Source organism: Rhipicephalus microplus, chromosome 2 (genome assembly GCF_043290135.1).
Source record: "Rhipicephalus microplus isolate Deutch F79 chromosome 2, USDA_Rmic, whole genome shotgun sequence".
NCBI classification, from domain to species: domain Eukaryota; kingdom Metazoa; phylum Arthropoda; class Arachnida; order Ixodida; family Ixodidae; genus Rhipicephalus; species Rhipicephalus microplus.
Window position 1 is genome coordinate 36164933 of NC_134701.1, and position 20805 is coordinate 36185737.

A 20805-nucleotide genomic window follows, 5' to 3' on the forward strand; every position below is an offset into this window, starting at 1 on the left:
CCCCGCAGCTAATCATGAAGGCAACCCTGTTTGAATAGATTTCTAACTTTATTTTATTAGAAATAAGACATCATCAGTTAAAATTCAGGGAAGATTCGTAAAAGCATAAACATAGTCGAAAGTCATACATTACATGCAAAATTTGTAAGAGTTGGCAGGTTGCTAAACAATTAGGCATCATTAATGACTCTCACTTAAGAAAATTAATCTTTCTTTGTATTTATAAAGCGATCTGACACTCTCTTCTCAGGTTGTTTTTCGCATTTCTAGCTATTTTCTCTTCGCAATGTGACGTTCTTGCATCGTTCACCTGCTTACATCATATAATATATTGATAAATTGTGCCTCGTTATCTTGCATTCAGAAAATGCTGCATGTGTGTTAAGAAAGTAGCTGCGTGTCGCTGATTTTGTATGCTACAACTACTTTTGTAGTTGTTCTCTTAGTCTATATCTATGGTGCTGGTATCTTGATCAGGCATGTACTTTTGCCCTGTACCATGAATAAATAAAGAAATAAATAATAAATTTTACTTCACATCAAAAAGCCTAAGAGGGGCAGCACATTGCCTGGCTCCGGCAAAGGAATGCTCAATGCTCTCGCCTTCAGCGATTGATGGGCGGTGTGTCGAAATCCTGGTGCAATGCATTGCGCCCTACTTGGACCAGAGCAGACCAGAGTGTCAAACTGAAATGCTCTGACAGTGTCTTACCAGGAGGTTGTCCTCAAAGGAGATGCCATACTGCTCACTGGCCAGTAAGTGGTCTCCCTGCTGTGCTGAGCCCTTCACTTGCTCCTTTCCTAGTGGTACCAGCGTGGCCTGAAACAATGGCTACAGCCAAACAAAGACACAGGAACAGAGAAAAACTGATCATGAATTATTACTTTTACTTGTATAACAATCCTGCCTCCCCAAATTTTGCAACCAAATCTGAAATTTATTTTGCAAGCAGTGATGGCAGTAACGAAAGCCTATGTTCACAATTTTGTGTGGCAGTCACTGTACCCTGAATGTTGACTGTGTTTTATGCCATTCTTGAATAAAGAGGTAATGCAAGTTACAATATGTAACTAGCAACACACACGAGTGAAGTACGTGATCAGTTTCTGCTAATGACACACAGAGTTGTCACACAAAAATGTGGTTTCGGTTCTCGAGAAATAAGTATGCCGAGAATGCACTTCAAGACCAGCAGGACCGAGGTATTGAAATACAAGAAGAGGGTTGCCTTGATGATGATGAGTCAGCATGTGCAGTCATGCAGCGACAACTTAAGTTTCTGTTGTGAAACCTGCTCATGTTTTCTTTCTTATTTTTGCCCGATTTAGAGGAATCGACCTACATTAAAACTTGACCTGCTAATGCGTGAATATGATAGTGTTGCACACAATGAGGTAATGTCAGTGCCTTATTGAATACTGCATAGAACTTTTGTTTAATTGTACTCCCTTCATAAATGACTGGCTTGTATTAACACCTGAAAATATAGGTAAGTGGAACAAAAACTTTGTATTTTACAACTTTAAGTGCCACGCTAGCACTTACGGTACTTGGTGTTGCATGAACACTGAAGCATGCCAAATCCACAACCCTAACTCGCACTGCTGTGAGACAGGAACAAACGAAGTGAACATACCAGGCGCATCTTGGTGTGGTTCTTAACGAAATCCAAGTTGGAAGACAGGTATGGCAGACAGACGGCGGCTACCTTGCCAGATGCATCACAGGAAGCTACCACATTGCTCCAGGGAGACACAGTCACTCCCTGCAACAAGATGAAACTATCTCCAGTGAAAATCCAGTTTTCATTTTATCTTGCAAAAGAAAAGTGCTTGAAGTCACTGTTATGAAGCATTTTGACCCCTGTTGAATCTACTGCGGGAAAATGTTGGTGGGGCTGCTCATGAGAACAGAATAAAAAGAAAAAGCATTCAACCACGGCAAGGCAGGCGTCGAGCTCTTCTTTGTCTCAATATTATTGGTGCTGGAAACCAGGGTGATCCCAGGATTCCCAGACATTGAGGCGCCCTTTGTGGTGCCACAACCCAACTTCTGTCTGAAGCCAAGGAGATCCTCCTGCAAGACGCATTACAGTCTTTTGCTGACTTGCAGGAAATCATTGACAGACTTTGGGATCGCCAATGCCCTCAACAGTAAAGAGTTTGATGAAGAAGATTAGGAGACTCTATGTAGCGTCGTGCGGCGGACGCACCGCACGGAGAACACAGGGCGCGGCGCCGAACCGCCGGCCGACCAGAAGTATGGAGCAGCCGTTAGCCAAGCAGGAACTCTTTTATTATATACAATGCCGCGCATATATACACAGAGTAGCACCCCCTGAGGGAGAAAATACTTTACATAAAACCGAAACTGGCAACTATGAAACTGAAACTGAAACACACCACATCATTCCCCCCCCCCCCCTTCTAGAATGAAAAGGACATGTGGCTCTGAGATCCTTATTCAATGATTAATGGCACACAAGTAACTAACCTTATACAATTTTAGAAGAATGTTATGACACATAGAACTGTGTTTACAACCTAACATCCCCCCTCTTTCTGTTGTAAGGACACCAATTGAAAACGAGGGAAGCGGCATTAGAAGGAGAAAAAAAAATAGCTATGTACATAGCACACCATGGCTGAAAGCACTTATACAGACAACATACAACAAAAAATCACAGCATACCAGTCTATCCCTTATAACCTTGTACAATAACTAGATGTACAACATACATACACACAACAATGCACACGTATAATATAGATCCCAACATACGAGTAAGAAAGAAAAATTAGGGACACGAAGTCCTTACACCTGGACGGTCTCTTACGCGAACACTTAGAACGCCGATGCTCATTGCGCTCTGAAGTGCTCCCTTGCCGAGAAGCAGGTTCGGTATGTGAGGATAAGCCTACAGGCTTGCTTACGTGCTGCTTAGGCACAGCTGAGAGCATTGAGGAGTCTGATGACTCGCTTAAACGTCCCTCAGCTGTAGCTGGGGATGAAGAACCCCGACGCGAAACATGGGAACCTGAAGGTTCGGAAGCATGTCCATTACTGTTAGGAAAAACACTGGCATGGGGACTGGGCTCGTCAGTCAAGTATTGATATGGAGCCTGAGAAGAGTCCGAGGACTCTGAAGCGTGCTGGGTGCACGGTAAAACTTCATGGTGGCTGGGCACCACAGACGGATTTAAAACCAGTGCCAGAATACCATTTTACCCAGGAAAAGATGGTGATGCTGCAAGAATAGGAATAGAAACCAACCGTGCGACCGAGGCAGAGTATTTCGACTGGTTCTTCAAGGTATTGAAGAGTGCAAGCGTGAAGGTGGTTCCCATTTGGAATGAACGATTACAAGTTTAGAAGCATTCCAAACCGATCCATCACTGAGCTTAAATGCCTAGGATCCCACTGCCGAAATAACGGTAAACGGACCCCTATACTTGTGTTTTTTCCCAAGAACGCATACTTTGACTCTTTGGCCAACCTGAATGACTGGAGGTTTAGCTCCTTGCTTCTGATCCCCATAATTCTTCATGTACTTCTGCCTATGAAAAACTCTCGTCCTTATAGTATTGTCCGAAAATTACTGAAAGGTAGAAGGAAAAGGCAGAGCAGTTATGTGAACTGCTGTGCGAGGTTGACGCTTATGAAGCAACTTTGCGGGAGACGATCCCGTAGTTGCCTGAGCAGAAAAACGGTAAGTACCCAAGTACTCCGTAATTGCCTTCTTTAGAGAATGTTGTTCTAGTTGGGCTAGTTGAATGTACTCTTTCAGGACCCCGTTGAACTGCTCAACCTTCCCATTGGCTTGAGAATAGTAGCTGGAAGAACAGAGGTGTTGAATACCTCGTTTGGAAAGAAAAATTTCAAACTGACGAGATTTAAACTGGAGACCGTTGTCTGTTACTAAGCACGCTGGAAAACCTTTACGGCAGAAGACTGAAGTCAAAAAGGTGATGAGTGCATTAAACGTAACGTCTCGAACGAAACAAACCTCAGGCCATTTGGAGTGATAGCCAATCAAAGTGACTGCAAAGCGACAATCTGAGGGAACACTTGAAAGAGGACCAATAATGTTCATGCCTAATTTTTCCCATGGTTTCTGAGAAAAAGAAACTGGTTGTAGAAGTGCAAAGATAGGTTTTTGTTGTGTTCTGGGTTTTCGGTTTCGGTTTCGGAATGACATGTGAGGATGCCAGGGGGCGCCGCTCTGGCATCTAGGATTTCAAGGCGACTGTATATAAAAGGAGTGTGCGTTGGGTAACCGTGGAGTGCGGTTGTTGTTTTTCTCTTCGGCGCTTCGCGCCAACCCGCGTGTTCGGGCTGGTCGGCGTCCCCGCCGGTCACGTTCATCTCCGTCGGCCGTCTTCTTCTTCTGCTCCGTTGGGACCAGCCAGCCCCCAACACAGCAATGGCGATGAGGATGGGATAAGAACCCATTTCGTTCTCCGTGTTCGTCTTTTTCTTGCTTGTAACGCACCTACCCTGATAACCCTAGACGCTCTTTGTTCCCAGCAAGGTGGCTGCTGCGTGCTGCGTCGCTTCATTTCTTCTTTATTCAGCTACGCCGCCTCTGCCTTCGTCTTCAAACAGTGTACTGGCGGCATTTTCGTCTTGTCAGCACCTCTCCATTCTTCTTGCTTGAAATGGCGTCTCCTATTCCACCTCCCCTATTTCTTCATTCGCCCGGAGACCCGCCACTTCCGTGGGCGGACTGGAAATTGGTGTTTCAGGCCTACGCAGATGCAGCCGGGGAGGACGCCAGCAAGCCCGAGCGTTGCAAGACCCTGCTGCTCAACGCGTTGGGCCCTGCCGGTTTAAAGCTCTTCTATACTTTGGACGCCACCATCGCGTTGCCGACGCCAGCGTTGGGCGATGCCTTCAAGAATGCTGTTGCTCTTTTCGATGAGCATTTTAAAGATGCCTCGTGCGATTATCTCGCACGCGTAAAATTCCAAGAAAGGCGACAATTGCCTGGTAAGCCAGTCACCGAGTTCATTACTTCTCTTCGAACGCTCGCCGCATCGTGCGGCTTCGGCGCGCTTGAGGACGATATGATCCGCCATCAGCTTTTCAGCAGGGTAGCCTCGCAAAACGTCCGCTGCCGCATGCTTCAAAAGGGCTCCTTGATTTCATTATCCGAAGCCCTCTCGATTGCGCGAGAGGACGAGCTTATTCGCTCCCAGTTGGAGCAATTCGCTCCGCATTCAGTGCAGCAACTTTCTGCTGCGGGGGGCCAAGACGGCGACTCTTTGTTTCACGGGACGCGTCAACATGGCGATCCTTCATCTTCGTCTCGGCGCGGCGGCCAACATGGACGCCCGCCTGCACAGTCCTTCCGTGGCGGCCAAAATGGCGGCCTCTCTGCGTCGCGGAGGCGAGGAAGCCGGCAATATGGTGACCCCATTCCGCCAAATTCTGGTTTTCAGGAACAGCACCGAGCTCCTAACTCGCGTTCGCAATTTTCTTCTCCAAGCGCAACCGCGCATTGCTTTCGTTGCGGATCGGCTCGGCATTTAGCCAATTTTGCGCAGTGTCCCGCGAGAAACCGCACTTGTCTTGCGTGCGGAAAAATCGGACATTTTCAGTTCGTATGCAATTGCCATCCAGCAAATCTTCTTGAACCAGTTTCTTCGTCCGCTCGTTCGAGCACTGCACGGACCAATACGGTCACTGTTTTAAATGTGGATGGCCTCCACACTACATCCGAGCCAAGCATCGTAGCTTCAGTGGGCCATGTGCCCTTGTCATTTCTTGTGGACACTGGCGCCTCAGTCTCTTTAATCAGTGCCGCTGACTTTCATAGTCATTTTTCCAACATTCAGCTTTTGCCGTCACATGTCGTTCTACAAACATATTCCAAGGAAACGATTGATAATTCAGGTCATTTTACAGCTCAGGTCTCCTATCGCAGTCGCACTGCTTCCATTACTTTTCATGTAACTGCCAATGGCAGCTCGCTTTTGAGATGTGATGCCATCAGGTCTTTGTCCATCAACATCGTCAATGCGTCTATGACGTGTGCTCAAGTCGACGTCCAAGATGATCTTCCGGCCAACGCGCCTTCTGAATTCCACCACCTGTTCACCCGTGAACTGGGTTGTGTGCGCCGTTTTGTGCATAAAGTGATGCACCGACCAGGTGTGTGCCCTGTGCGTGCCAAACTGCGCCACATTCCTCTTCTTCTCCGTGAGCAAGTCTCTGCGGAACTTTCTCGCCTTCAAGCCAGCGGAATCATCTAGCCTGTCTCTGCTTCCGACTGGGTTTCTCCACTGGTCGTCGTCAAGAAAAAAGATGGATCCCTTCGACTATGCGTCGACTTACGAGAACCGAACAAGGCGATCATCGTAGACGGGTTTTCACTTCCTCACATAGAAGAACTGCTTCGTCAGCTCTCCGGAGCGGTACGTTGCTCCAAGCTGGACCTCGCGTCCGCTTATCACCAAGTTGAACTTTCTGAGTGCAGTAGAGACTTAACCACATTTGTATCGCACGAAGGCTTGTTTCGGTTTCGCCGCGTGTGTTTCGGGCTTGCATCTGCCCCTGCAGTGTTTCAGAAAATGATGTCAATTATTCTTAAGGGTTGTAATGGCGCCCTTTGTTACTTGGATGACATTTTGGTGTGGGGAGTACTCGCGAAGAGCACGATGCTAACTTGCATACTGTTCTCAACCGCATCAGTGAATGTGGTATGAAACTTAATAACAAGTGCATTTTTTCTGTTAATGAGTTACAATTTCTAGGACATAATGTCAGTTCCCGCGGCTTGACACCTGTTGAATCTAAAGTTCAGGCCATTGTCAATGCCCCACGGCCTACTGATGCCAAAACCTTGCAATCTTTTTTAGGTCTTGTTGGTTATTATGCCAAGTTTGTTCCTCACTATGCTGATGTTATTGAACCACTGCGTACTCTACTTCATCAAGCACAGCCTTTTAACTGGTCAGCTGAAGCTGAGCAGAGCTTCATTCGAGTTAAGTCAATACTGGCCTCAAAGCCAGCTGCTAGTATTTTCAATGAGAAGCTTCCGATCGTCATCACAACGGATGCGTCCGATGTTGGACTGGGAGCAGTGTTTCAACAACTCAGAGGTGATCAGCTGATCACTATCACTTTTGCATCTCGTACATTGACCCCTGCTGAACGCAGATATTCAGTAGGAGAGCGTGAAGCTCTCGCGTGTCTTTTTGCCTGTGAGAAATGGCATGTTTACTTGTGGGGCCGGCACTTCACATTACGTACAGATCACCAAGCACTAGTTGCTCTTCTTTCTGCAGGATCCGAAGGCCGCCGCCCCATTTGCATTTCACATTGGTGTGCCAAACTCATGCATTATAATTTCAGTGTTCAATATTGTAAAGGTTCTAATAACGTGGTTGCTGATGCACTGTCGCACCTTCCTCTTCAGATACCGGTTATTGAAGAGCGGGATGAGGAAGTTGTTTCATTAGTTACTTCCTGCATTACTAAAGCTGAGCTTCAGGTAGCTACAGCTGCAGATTCCACTTTGTCTCAAGTTCTCAAATAATTACGTGAAGGATGGCCTTCCAAATGTGCTCTTGCTTCTGAATTCTTGCCTTACTTCGCAGTCCGACAGGAACTGTCTTGTGTCGAGGACTTGCTTTTCCGCGATGAACGCGTGGTTCCCCCTGCTTCTTTCCGTAACAAGCTAATACAGCTTGCCCATGAGGCCCATCCAGGCATTGTCCGCACCAAACGGAATCTCCGAGACAGGTACTGGTGGCCAGCCTTAGACAAGCAGGTCGAGCATGCCGTTTACAACTGCCATATATGTCAGGCAGCTGACAAGTCTGCCAAACCTGCATTTTCTTCGTTGCAGCCAGTCCAGTGGCCTGATCGGCCTTGGCAGAAACTCAGCATGGACATCATCGGTCCTTTGCATAATGTTCCGCAAAATGCCCGGTTCATTGTTTCTCTCATTGACTACTATTCCAAATGGCCAGAGCTTTGTTTCACACATACAGTTACTTCCGAGGTTATCATTGAGTTTCTGTCTTCTATCTTCAGCCGGGAAGGTTTTGCTGATGCCATAGTTACGGACAATGGTCCACAGTTTCAGTCCCAACATTTCAAGGCTTTTCTTTCACAACGAGGAATTCAGCACTTGAGGTCATCAGTTTTCTATCCCCAATCAAATGGGCAAATCGAGCGCTTTAATCGCGTTCTGAAGGAACATATTCAGATCGCCCAATTAGAGCACCGTCCCCTCAAGCAAGTCTTGACTGAATGTTTAGCTTCCTACAGGTTCACACCACAAGGCACCACTGGAGTGTCTCCTGCTCAACTTCTCCACGGTAGGCAACCGCGAGTTGCTCTCGACATAGTCTCTTTGTCTCGTAACATAGCAGTGTCTTCTCCTGATCAAATCCCCACCAGGGTTTTTCTCATCAACAAGCAATGAAAAAGTGTGTCGACACCCGTCGAGGTGCAAAGCAGTCCTGAGTTCGCACTGGCGATCTAGTGAAGGTTCGTGTGCCAGGCAAGCGCCCCAAGTATCGGGGTCTTTACAAAGTCTTGGGCCAGGTTAGCCCCACTTCTTTTCGCTTAAGTGATGGTAACATCTGGAATGCTTCGCAGGTACAAAATATGCTTCGCAGGTACGCAGGTACAAAATAGGGCGTTTAATTTCGTAACCCAAGGGCCAGAAAACGTGAACACCCGAGCACGCGCACACACAACTACTTCGTTGTCCTCTTCAGAGGCTGGCTACTATAGTTGCCAGCCTACCTTGCGTCAATATGTTGGTATTGATCATGCATAAATATAAACAGTGTATAGGTGAACTTTTTTCGAGGAGGGAATGATTGTTGTGTTCTGGGTTTTCGGTTTCGGTTTCGGAATGACATGTGAGGATGCCAGGGGGCGCCGCTCTGGCATCTAGGATTTCAAGGCGACTGAAAATAAAAGGAGTGTGCGTTGGGTAACCGTGGAATGCGGTTGTTGTTCTTCTCTTCGGCGCTTCGCGCCAAACTGCGTGTTCAGGCTGGTCGGCGTCCCCGCCGGTCACGTTCGTCTCCGTCGGCCGTCTTCTTCTTCTGCTCCGTCGAGACCAGCCAGTCCCCAACACAGTTTCGCCAATTTGTCGGCAGCCTGACAGATGTAACAGTTCCGAACAACACTTTTCACTTGTTTGTCAAGGCACGGCCACCAATACCTGTCAAGAAGCAGCTGCTTTGTACGGATTATGCCAGAATGACTTTCGTGGGCTAACTGAATTAGTTGCCCCCTGCAAGTTTCTGGAATTGTAACACGTTCCTTACGAACAATGGGACCGTCATATTACTTTGCAGTAAAAGACAGTTCGTCTTTCACTGCAAAGCAAAGTAGAAGTACTGAAGTCAAATGCTTCTTTGAAGGCCAACCCTCAGCAATGTATTGAATAAGCTGCTGGAAGGTACCATCATTAGCATTGGCTGCCTGTAACTCGTCCTTATTTAAGCATGCAGCAACTAAAAAAAATTATCTCTTCTTCAGGCGCCTGTGCTGGCAGAATCTGCACTGGCAGCCGTGAATCTGGACTGGCAGCCAAGATAATACGTCCGCTACGACATTATCGGCATCTTTGTGATATTGTACAGAAAAGTTATAACAGCCGGGCGCACCATAGAGAAATTCGCAAGGGGCATCGCCCCACCATGCCAGCTGACAGCAAAGTAGTTAAAGCCTGGCGGTCAGTCGGTAAATTAAAATGCCGACCCCAAAGATACAGGGCGCTACCCTGTGTACATAAGCGCGGCATTGTATATAATAAAAGAGTTCCTGCTTGGCTACCGGCTGCTCCGTACTTCCGGTCGGCCGGCGCTTCAGCGCCGTGCCCTGTGTTCTCCATGCGGTGGGTCTGCCGCACGATACTACACTCTGGACCAGGAGAAGATTGTGAAAGCCATTATCAGGCTTCAATCCACGGTGAACACGCATGCACTAGTTGGCTCTACTGTCCTCAAAGCCAACCAGCCTAGGCATGCGAGTATGAGTGATGGATCCAGAAACTCCATGAAAGCAGCCCGCTCGGATACCACTGGCCAAAACCCCGTCAATCCCAGTAGGCCACGAGCATCAGGCTTGCGAGTCGCTGTGCTGAAACTTCAAGTGCCCGCCTTCAATGGCGAGAACCAGGAGTAGCAGGGGTTCTGGCATCATTATGAGGTGACCATCTACACACACCCCGATTTAACCGGTATTGAGAAGTTCAAATACTTGAACACTTACTTAGCGGCACTATGAAGTGGGCCATTGAAGAGATACGCCTCACAGAAGCAGACTAGTACTACATTGCCGTCAAGGTGCTCACCAAAAGATTTGGCCGAAATTATCTCGTCAGCAACCACATTTACAGCCTCCTTACCATTGAGCCAATCGAAACATGGTCATAATTACCAAGACTGCGGGACCTGTATGAGCAAATGCAGTTTAATAATAGCTGTTTGGAGAGCCTTGGTATGCAGTCTTCACAGTCCCGGTTGTCTTGCACCGGATGCTGATGCACTCATCGCCATAGGAGCTGGCAATTGAGTATTGAAAGTGCACCATAACCGAAGCAGATGCCCTGGACTCTGCAGTACGATCAAGAGACGAGCAAGTGAAAGCAATTTTAAAGTTCCTTCAAGTGGAAGTCAAAAGCATGGAGAAGATTCGAGTGTCATGCGAGAAACCCGACTCAGAGAGGCCATCAGCAAGCCATAATGCTGCGAATACCATGACACCGCCTCATCTGCCATCCGCCATCGCATTGACAACAAGGTCATCATCACCAGGTGTGAATTAAAGTCCTGGGCAGACGAGATGTCCCCTCTGTGGCACCTCCGGACACCAGACAAGTGATTCCCGTGTTGCGCTATCAGCAGAGAAACAGTGCCAATGTTCTTTCATCAAGAGCTGCTACTTCAGATGCGAAAAGCAGGGCCACGTTGCTCGCAGTTGCCGAACAAAAGCCTGGCTTAAGTGAGACCGATGCTCAGGATACCACATCTCTGTTTTGCGCAATATGTGGGACCAGCGAGGAACAAACAGTTCAAAATCGACTCCAGTTGAACCACAAGAATTGGCCAAGCAACGAGAACAGCAGGTGACAGCAGCTACTGCAAGCAGCACACGCTCGTCGTCTGTGTTGCTCCAAGCAGCCACAGTGTGGGCATTTGGAAACCTTGTCCAAGTGCCAGTGTAACTGCTGCTTGACACAGCAGCCAACAGCCAACAAAAGTTTGATCATAAAGACCTATCGCAGCAGCTTTGCATACCTTCCACTAGAAATGAAGCACTGGATGTCTTTGTCTTCAGCAGGCCAAACCATCCAAGACGTTACCAGTGCTGAGAGGCAAACGTGACACTCTGCGGATGTATTGTGCCAATCGATGTTGATCTTCAACATTTGGAGGTGCCAGAAATACGCACTGTAAGGGGTCCCAAGTTAGTACCAAACATTACCATTATGATGCATGACCGTAATACGGCTTTTGCTCACGAATTTCAAGAGGACCAACGTCAAGACTCCAGTGTAAGCGTTTTACTCAGTTCAGACCACTACTGGAGGGTCCAGACGCATCGAGCCTTTCACCGACACTCTATGTGCAGTTGAGACCATATTTGGCTGGGTCATTCAAGGAGTGTGCGCTAACGTCGACCATTATTCGTCACTGCATAACATCAGTGTGACTGCCCTGTTCCTGTCTTGTTCCGATAACTGGTGCCCACAAGTCCAACCTGGAGACCCACAAAAATGTGGCGCTTGGACACCATCAGAATAACTAATGTACAGGAAGAGGATGTCAACAAGCACCAAGCACTCATCACTTTTCGTAGTGCAGTTTACTAGAGGGCAACATGCTATTGTCACGATGAGTCACAAGTACTGGGGGATTTATTAAACCACCAGGTAGCTAGCACTAGGACGATGCGTCAGTCGTGGCTGGCTCTCGAGCAAAGAAGAACGCGATCTTCTTTTTTCCTCCAGATTTAGAGCCGCTCTTGCTGTCAACCCACTACGTGCTGGCAGCATTATCCCCCCTTCCGAAAAGAAAAAAAAAACAAGTACCAAAATGAGGAAAGTAAAGTACATAGCAGCACCGCGATGCTACTACATAGGCACGTGAAAAAAAAAAATGGAAATTCGGATGAAGTGAAAGTAAAAATTGAAGAGCGTGCCAACATAGGAAACGTCACTGAACGAGAAAGTAAGTTCACAAAAATAAACAAAAAACACAAAGAACGCTGTACGATAAAGGAAAAGTTACGAAACACGCGCAATAAATGGCTTCATGCGCAACACATGAACGACGTCCGGCCTCAGCCGTGTCTTGCTCCGTGCATGGGGTGTTGAGTCCGGAACCACTTCGTAGTTCACGTCACTGACGCGGCGTAACACTTTATATGGGCCAAAGTACCGGCTCAGCAACTTTTCACTAAGGCCACGGCGGCGGACGGGTGTCCACACCCAAACTTGATCTCCGGGGCTGTAAAACACTTCTCTGTGGCAGGTATTATAGCGCCGTGCGTCTGCCTGCTGTTGCTGGCCGATGTGCAGTCGCGCGAGCTGCCGGGCTTCCTCGGCACGCTCTGCGAATTCTTCGGCGTCTGTTGCCAACTCGTCTTCGTCCTGACACGGTAGCATTGAGTCTAGCATGGTCTGCACTTCGCGGCCGTAGAGAAGCCGAAATGGCGTGAATTGCGTGGTCTCTTGCACGGCGGTATTATACGCGAAGGTCACGTAAGGCGAGATCCGGTCCCATGTTTTGTGCTGTACGTCGATGTACATTGAGATCATGTCTGCGAGGGTCTTATTCAGTCGTTCAGTAAGCCCGTTGGTTTGCGGGTGGTACGCAGTTGTCCTTCGGTGTCTGGTGTTGCTCAGTTTGAAAACTTCGTCCGTAAGCTGCGCTGTGAATGCTGTCCCTCTGTCCGTTATTACACTGGAAGGAGCACCGTGTCGTAACACGATGTGGCGCATGAAAAATTGTGCTACCTCAGAAGTCGTGGCTCGTGGGATCGCCTGGGTTTCAGCGTAGCGTGTCAAATAGTCGGTCGCGACGATCACCCATTTGTTGCTGTCCGCAGACTTAGGAAATGGCCCGAGAATGTCCATGCCGACTTGGTCGAACCGCGTGCAGGGTGCTTCGATGGGCTGAAGCAAACCAGCTGGCTTAACAGATGGTTGCTTTCGGCGCTGACATTCCCGACAGCTCTTTACGTACTTCTTTACGCTTGCTGAAAGTCCTGGCCAATAGTACCTCTCGCTCACTCTTGCAAGTGTCCTTGAGTAGCCCAGATGACCGGATGTGGGTTCGTCATGGCAAGCGAAGAGGACGTCGTCTCGCATGTCTCGAGGAACCACCAGAAGGTAAGCACGATTGTTCGAACGAGCGTTCTTCTTGTACAGCACACCGTCTCGTAGGCAGAACGACGTCAACGAGCGGGATAAATGACGTGGTATGATTGCGCCCTGGCCCTCTAAATGATCAATGATTGGACGAATCTCTGCATCATCTCGCTGTCGTTTGCTCAAGTCTGATGCACTAACGGTGCCCAGAAAGCCTTCGTCTTCCTCTGCTTCCTGACTGACGACATGAAGGGGTGCGCGTGACAGTGTGTCAGCGTCTTCATGCTTACGGCCGGACTTATGGACGATGGTGACATCGAATTCCTGCAGCCGCAAACTCCACCGTGCTAGCCGACCTGAAGGGTCACGCAGGCTTGCCAACCAACAGAGCGCGTGATGGTCCGTCACTATCTTGAAGGGACGACCATAAAGGTACGGGCGGAACTTGGTGATTGCCCACACGACTGCGAGGCACTCTTTCTCCGTAGTGGAATAATTCGCCTCGGCACAGGATAGAGAGCAGCTGGCGTAGGCTATCACTCTTTCGATGTCCTCTTGACGCTGAACGAGCACTGCACCAAGCCCAATGTTACTAGCGTCGGTATGGACCTCCGTGTCAGCATCATCGTCGAAATGAGCGAGAACGGGCGCTGATTGCATGCGCTGTCGCAGCTCATCAAAAGCTGCTTGTTGCTCGTTTTCCCAGACAAACGGCGTGTCGTCCCTTGTGAGACGAGTCAGAGGTTCTGCTATCTGTGGAAAGCCATGAATGAACCGGCGATAGTAGGCGCACAAACCAAGGAAGCGCCGGACGGCTTTCTTATCAACAGGAGCTGGTAATTCGGCAACAGCGGCAAGCTTGTCCGGATCGGGACGGATTCCTTCGGCGCTAACTACATGTCCAAGAAATTTTAGTTCTTTATAGCCGAAATGGCACTTCTGTGGCTTTAGTGTGAGGTCCGCCGATCGGATAGCCTCCAGCACGCTGCGCAGGCGGTGAAGGTGCTGCTCAAACGTGGTAGAGAAGACCACCACATCATCAAGGTAGACAAGACAAGTCTGCCACTTGAGCCCTGTGAGGACAGTGTCCATCATTCGCTGGAAAGTTGCCGGTGCTGAACACAATTAAGCCAAAAGGGAGCACTCGAAATTGGTATAGGCCGTCTGGAGTCACAAAGGCTGTTTTCTCACGGTCTCGCTGATCTACTTCGATTTGCCAATACCCGCTTTTGAGATCGAGAGAAGTGAAATAATGGGCACGACGAAGTCTATCCAGCGAATCGTCGATACGTGGCAGCGGATACACATCCTTTTTCGTCACGTTGTTAAGCTTTCGGTAGTCGACGCAGAAGCGTAGCGACCCGTCCTTCTTTTTGACAAGTACGACTGGAGATGACCACGGGCTGTTAGATGGTTCAATAACGCCATCGTCAAGCATCTCGGTGACTTGCGTACGTATTGCTTCACGTTCTTTGGCCGACACGCGGTAGGGGTTCTGGTGTATCGGACGTGCGTCCTCGTACGTGATGATCCTGTGTTGAGTGATGGACGTCTGGCGGATCTTTGAGCAAGTTGCGAAGCAAGACCTGAACTTGAACAAGAGCGCTCGTAGTGCAGTCTAGTTAACGGTGGACAGATCAGGATTGATGTCAATATTACTCATTGACGTGTTGGCGGTATCCACTATTTCCAACGTGAAACAGTTGGTGACGTTTGCTACTTCGTGGGCAAACGCTATCGAAGTTCCACGAAAAAGATGTCGATGCTCGTTGCTAAAGTTGGTTACGAGCAATTCAGATCGACCATCACGAAGGTGTATTACACTTCTAGCTACACAAATGCCTTGCTGCAGGAGGTGTTCTAAATTTGTCTCAGCCACCACATCGCCATCGCCCAAACCACAGCATGTTACGTCGACTAGAACACTTGTTCGTGGAGGAAGCGTCACACTCTGTTCAGAAATACGGAGTACGTCGACACGCCTTCCACCATCTTGCACGTTGATTGCTCGCTGGGCTGAGAACGTGACGCGGCGCTCTTGCAGATCAATGATAGCTCCATTTTCTTGTAGAAAGTCAACTCCCAGAATGACGTCACGGGAACATTCGCGTAGAACAAGGCAGCTTGCTACGAATGTGTACCCTTGAATCTGTACTCTAGTTGTGCAGGCACCCAGTGGAGTAACGACGTGGCCACCAGCTGTCCGAATCTGCGAGTTATGCCACGGCGTGATGACTTTCTTCAGCTGCGTTGTCAGTTTCCCGCTAAGTATGGAATAGTCTGCGCCGATGTCCACTAACGCATTAACTGCACAGCCATCAATTGTCACTGCTATGTCGAGTGAAAGTCGACCATCCTTTGCAGCAGTATGTGATGTCGGACCGGTTTCTGTACAGTTCTGCGTCAATAGGAGGTCTTCAGCGCTTCGACGTTCAGCGACCCCGCCCCCAGAGGTCGCTTTGGCTAGTTTTCTCGGCAGGGGCTGGGAGACCGTGTGGTAGAATACCGCTGGGGCGTTGATGAAAATTGCCTCGGTGATGGCGAGCGCGACTGGCGCCCGGCAGATGGTGGTGCATGCTGCTGGGAGAGGTAGTTTTCAATGTCGCGCGGTCTCTGGCCGTAACGGGGTGGCGGTGAGTACGCAGAGAAGCCGCGAAGCCCAAGACGGCGATATGGGCACTGGCGGTACAAGTGATCAGCTTCTCCGCAGTGAAAGCACAGAGGCCGGCGATCAGGTGTGCGCCAAACATCAGACTTTCGAGGAGACGTGCGCCGATCGTCGATGTACTGAACTGGTTGCACTGAATGATGGGCGACAGAAGCACCAGGGACAAAGGCCAACGCTGGTGGCGTGTACGTGCCTTCGTAGTACGGTATGTGCTGCGCTGACTGTATTGAAACAGCAGGAACAGGATGGACGAATAATGGCGGCGTTGCAGCAGGGCGTTTCAAGGCTTCCGCGTAGGTTGTCTCACGGCGGTATTCAGCAGGAGCTGGCACAGCTGTATCATGAGGCAAGGTGTCCCGGAGGGCCTCGTGCAGCTCATCCTTGATCACAGTTGCAATAGAGTTGACTGTAGGATGAGGTGTTACACCAGCCTTTTGTAACTCTTCACGTACTATATCACGGATGAGTTCACGTAGACAGTCGTTGTTGGTTCTAGTGGCGGTGAAAATGTCGGCAGTAGACATGCCACTGACTTGCCTGTCGTATTGGTTGGATCGCTGCTGCAGCATTTTTTCCATTGTCACGGCCTCGGACAAGAACTCCGCGACCGTCTTCGGAGGACTTCGCACGAGGCCGGCAAAAAGCTGGTCCTTGACACCGCGCATCAAGTGACGCAACTTCTTGTCCTCCGTCATTTTTGAATCGGCCCGTCGGAAGAGGCGCGTCATGTCTTCGACGAACGTGGTCACAGTTTCGTTTGGCAGCTGGATGCGGGCCAGAATAGCTCGTTCAGCTCGTTCTTGGCGATCAGCACTGGCATACGTCAGCAGAAGCCTACGAGAGAATTCGGGCCACGTCGTCAGCTGTTCCTCTCGGTTTCGATACCACGTACGTGCCCCATCTTCGAGATAGAAGTAGACACGACCCAGTTTCGCCGCGTCGTCCCACTGATTTAAGGTGGCTACACGCTCGAAATCCGCCAACCAGTCCTCAACGTCCTCGTGCTCCGAGCCATGGAACGTCGCCGGTGCGCATGGGCTTTCCAACGTGTAGCGGTTCGACGTTGTGCTTCCCGTGCCGGTTGCCGAGGTTTGCACCGAAGCACTGGTCATGTTTGTCGACGTGGTGGGAGCAGTATCGTCGGCTTCCGGAGGCAATCCCCTGATTCGGCGGCTGGTCCGATGCACGGGAGTATTGACTGGCACTGGACTCGTATCGCGGCTTCCTGGGGGGGTCTGCAGCATCCGTGAGACTACCCAGCACTTCCACCAGTTTGTCACGATGAGTCACAAGTACTGGGGGATTTATTAAACCATCAGGTAGCTAGCACTAAAACGATGCGTCAGTCGTGGCTGGCTCTCGAGCAAAGAAGAACGCGATCTTCTTTTTGCTCCAGATTTAGAGCCGCTCTTGCTGTCAACCCACTACGTGCTGGCGGCACTATGTAGCATCGCTGATGATCAAGACGCCAGATCTTGTGTCTTGTGTGAACGAAAGTTTGGCTGAAACCAGGCTCAAGTGTCAACTTCAGCGGTTCGGGCACCACCCATAGGTCCTGAAGGAGTACCATGCTACCATCAGAGAGTACTTTAAAAAAACCATGCCAGAAAGTAGAGCTGTCAGCACCTCTTGAACAGACCATCTACTACCAGCCTCATCAAGCAGTAGTCTGACGCAAGGTTGTGACTTCAAAGGTCTGTGCCATGTTTGATGCCTCAATGCATGAATATGGGGCACCATCTTTGAACGACATGCTCGATACAAGCATCAAGCTAGGCTCTGAACTCCTGCAGCTTCTCTTGAAGTTTAGGAGCAGCAAGTTGGTTCTCCCCTCAGGCATACAAAAGGCCTTCCTCCAGGTATCGACCAGAAGACAGAGACACGCTTCAATTCCTGTGCATCGACCAACTACCGTTATCTGGCTGTGCCATCTCAACAATCGTCATGTAGCGCCTGACCCAGATTTCTTTCAGAGCGTCGTTTAGCCCAATATTGCCATCAGCAACGCTGCAGCATCACCTCGAAACGTAGAAGATGATTCAACCGGACGTCGCTGCCTGTCTGCAGAGGTCGTTCTACGTGGATGACTGTCATGGGCGCATCTTCCAAAAAGGAGGCATTAAAGACTTCCAGAGAAGCGAATGCTATCGTTGCGAATGCGAGAATGGAATTGCAAAAATGGCGCTTCAACTCTTGTATTCTAGGTGCACAGTCCTTCAGTGATGGCCTCTCACTCGAGAATGTTACCAAGCAGAGCTCCAAGTCTAAGGTGCTTGGTCTACTTTAATACTGCTGATTAGATGGCATCATTATCCCCATGCAAGCTGTGGTCGCATTTATTTCAACCCAACCATCGACGAAGCGAATCATTTAACAAGCCTTCATTAGACTATTCGACTTACTAAGCTTTATCACTTTATTTCAAATGACAACATGACTCCTGTTTCAGCGGCTATGGTGACAGAATGAGAAAATTGAGAAAATGAGTGACAGAATGAGAAAATTTAGATGCGCTCGCCGCGCCATCGCTACGCAATGAAGTGTGTGTATTTTTAATATGATAGGACCTATATGGATACTCAACGGGTTTTCATCATCGCTGCCATGTTGTGTGTGTGAACTACAAGTTGTTACCATTCCCCGCGCATCGTACGTTTGACCTGTGCGTAGAACTGCGGAAGCTGAGGTGATGAGTGCAGCTCAAGCAGAGATTACACAAGACAGACGATGTCTGTCTATGGGAGGGCGCAGGCGTTAACATTCTACCCCGTGTTAGAACTGCCATAGAATGCTCAAGCAGAGAGAAGACACGCCACCCATCTTGAACGAGCGTGAAAAGACGCGGGGAAAAGGGGGGTCGCTCAAGCAGCAGGCGTGAACTTTGATTCTAATAAAGGCCATGGTTGCAATAGTAGCCTGCACGATATCGGCAAGAATTAGTGCACAGCTCGTAGGCCATCCTACGTGAGGCCTTCTCAACGGGAAGAAATTGTGCGATAAGAACATTTCTCCCTAAAGTGGACGTACTTATTCTAATACACAAGTGTTTTGTGCATGGAAAGTTGGGCGAGTTGGTCTGAGGACATTCTTGGTAACATTTTGGTGCACACGCAGTGGATGGGAAAATGGAAGGCGAGAAGACAAACAAGCGTGAGCTCACAACTCAGTTTATTGAAAGAAATACATGAAATATATATCCTAGGATAGCTCAAGAGCGCATGTGAATAAAAAACAAAACGAAATAAAAGCAAAAAAAAAGAACGATAACGCACCATGACAAAAACTTTCAGATAAGTGGTTTCTACAACTTACAAAGTGCAGTGTCATGGTGCATTATTGTTCTTTTGCTTTTCTTCTATTGTTCTTTCTTTTGCTTTTATTTTGTTTTGTTTTTATGCACATGCGCTTTTGAGCTTCCCCGAGACACATGTTTCGGGTATTTCTTTCAGTAAACTGAGTTGTGAGTTCGCGCTTGTTTGCTTTCTCACCTTCCCGTCCACTGTGTGCGAACCAAAATGTTACCAAGCATTTTGTAGTTGAGTGTCACGATGTCGGAACCAAAAGAGTTGTATGCCTCTGTCTTTTGTTTATTATCTGTTTACATGCTCTAAATACCACTGTGACACTACAAGCTCAAAAATCACTTGTCTTTAGCATGGCGCGCTTGGTCGTTAGTTGGGCCGCCACAGAAGACCGTCGCTTGTCCTCGCGTACGTGCGCGATTGCACTAAAAGGCTGCGTATTCCAAGAAAAAAATAAAAGAGAAAAAGAAAGTGTTCAAGGTCCAGAGGCACGCATGATTTTTTTCCTTTCCCTGTGCCATCCCTCTCTGCTTAGTTTCCAGCTTTTTTGTTAGGATGAGAAAAGAGAATGCAATTGCAGCATGCAATAAATGTTTGCAACTCTGCTCATACTAGACTAATTCTAAAATTTTGCGGTAGTAAATTCTGGAGGCAGTAAGCTTCTTTAGTGGCTTCATGGCTAGTTGAAAAAGCGCTGCAGGGCCCCTTTAAATGAACTTGCTACCCTCAAATCAATTCATCATTTTATTATGCTTAAGGGGGCAGACTGGTCTTAAACATTTTTTGTTTATTTCTTCAGTGATCTTGATCAAACTGCACAGTGTTATGCAGTTTTTTCTCCTGATTTTAAACATTAAATTAGTTTTCCTGTAACTCACCTTGTTCCTGCGATAACTTAAGTTCACCCCCTATTGTTTAAGGCCGCCATAGAAAAAAAAGTGCTTAATTAGAAGTGATATTTGGGATATGCCAACATAGACTAATGACTATAGAGTGAAAGTATGGAAGAGTTTTTTGTTTTAGGCCTTTATTGGTTATCTTACAGCAAAATGAACTATCCATTTTCAAAAGCAGTTGGAATTAGGTCACCATTTTGATTAGTAATTATTTAAAAAGGCATGTGCTCTAAAATCTGCTCCCATACTTGCATTCTACACACATATAGGTTTCCACTCCAAAAAGAATAATTGTTTTACCTTCTCTAGGTGTAAAGATATTGAGGCCTCAAAATGGAATAGTCCCAAATTTACTTTTTTTGAGAAAAATAAAAAAAAAAGACTGAAAGCACACAGTTTCTTCAAAAAGCAACAATCATGGTGTGCATGTTCTGCAATCCTCATAAAGGCGCTCATAAATTGGTAGTAGAGCTTTATACACAGGTGCTGGCAAATGATAAACAAGCCTCAAAGTCGGTTCCCCCTTTTTTTTGCAGGTTCTGCATAACAGCACCAAGAATCTGGACAGTTACAATGACATTACAAAAAAATTA

At 48.2% G+C, this 20805-nt stretch overlaps 1 protein-coding gene across 8 annotated transcripts in view; it reads right to left on the reverse strand.

Moving 5' to 3' along the window:
* Positions 1-20805, reverse strand: part of LOC119169139 (uncharacterized) — a 748171-nt gene that overhangs the window by 70746 nt on the left and 656620 nt on the right. For all 8 annotated transcript variants that reach the window (XM_075883059.1, XM_075883033.1, XM_075883044.1 and 5 more), the window contains 2 exons: positions 1638-1766; positions 713-832 (listed from right to left, as the gene is read on the reverse strand). In XM_075883059.1, coding sequence (XP_075739174.1) covers positions 713-832; positions 1638-1766 — 249 coding nt within the window. The remainder of the gene's footprint in view (positions 1-712; positions 833-1637; positions 1767-20805) is intronic.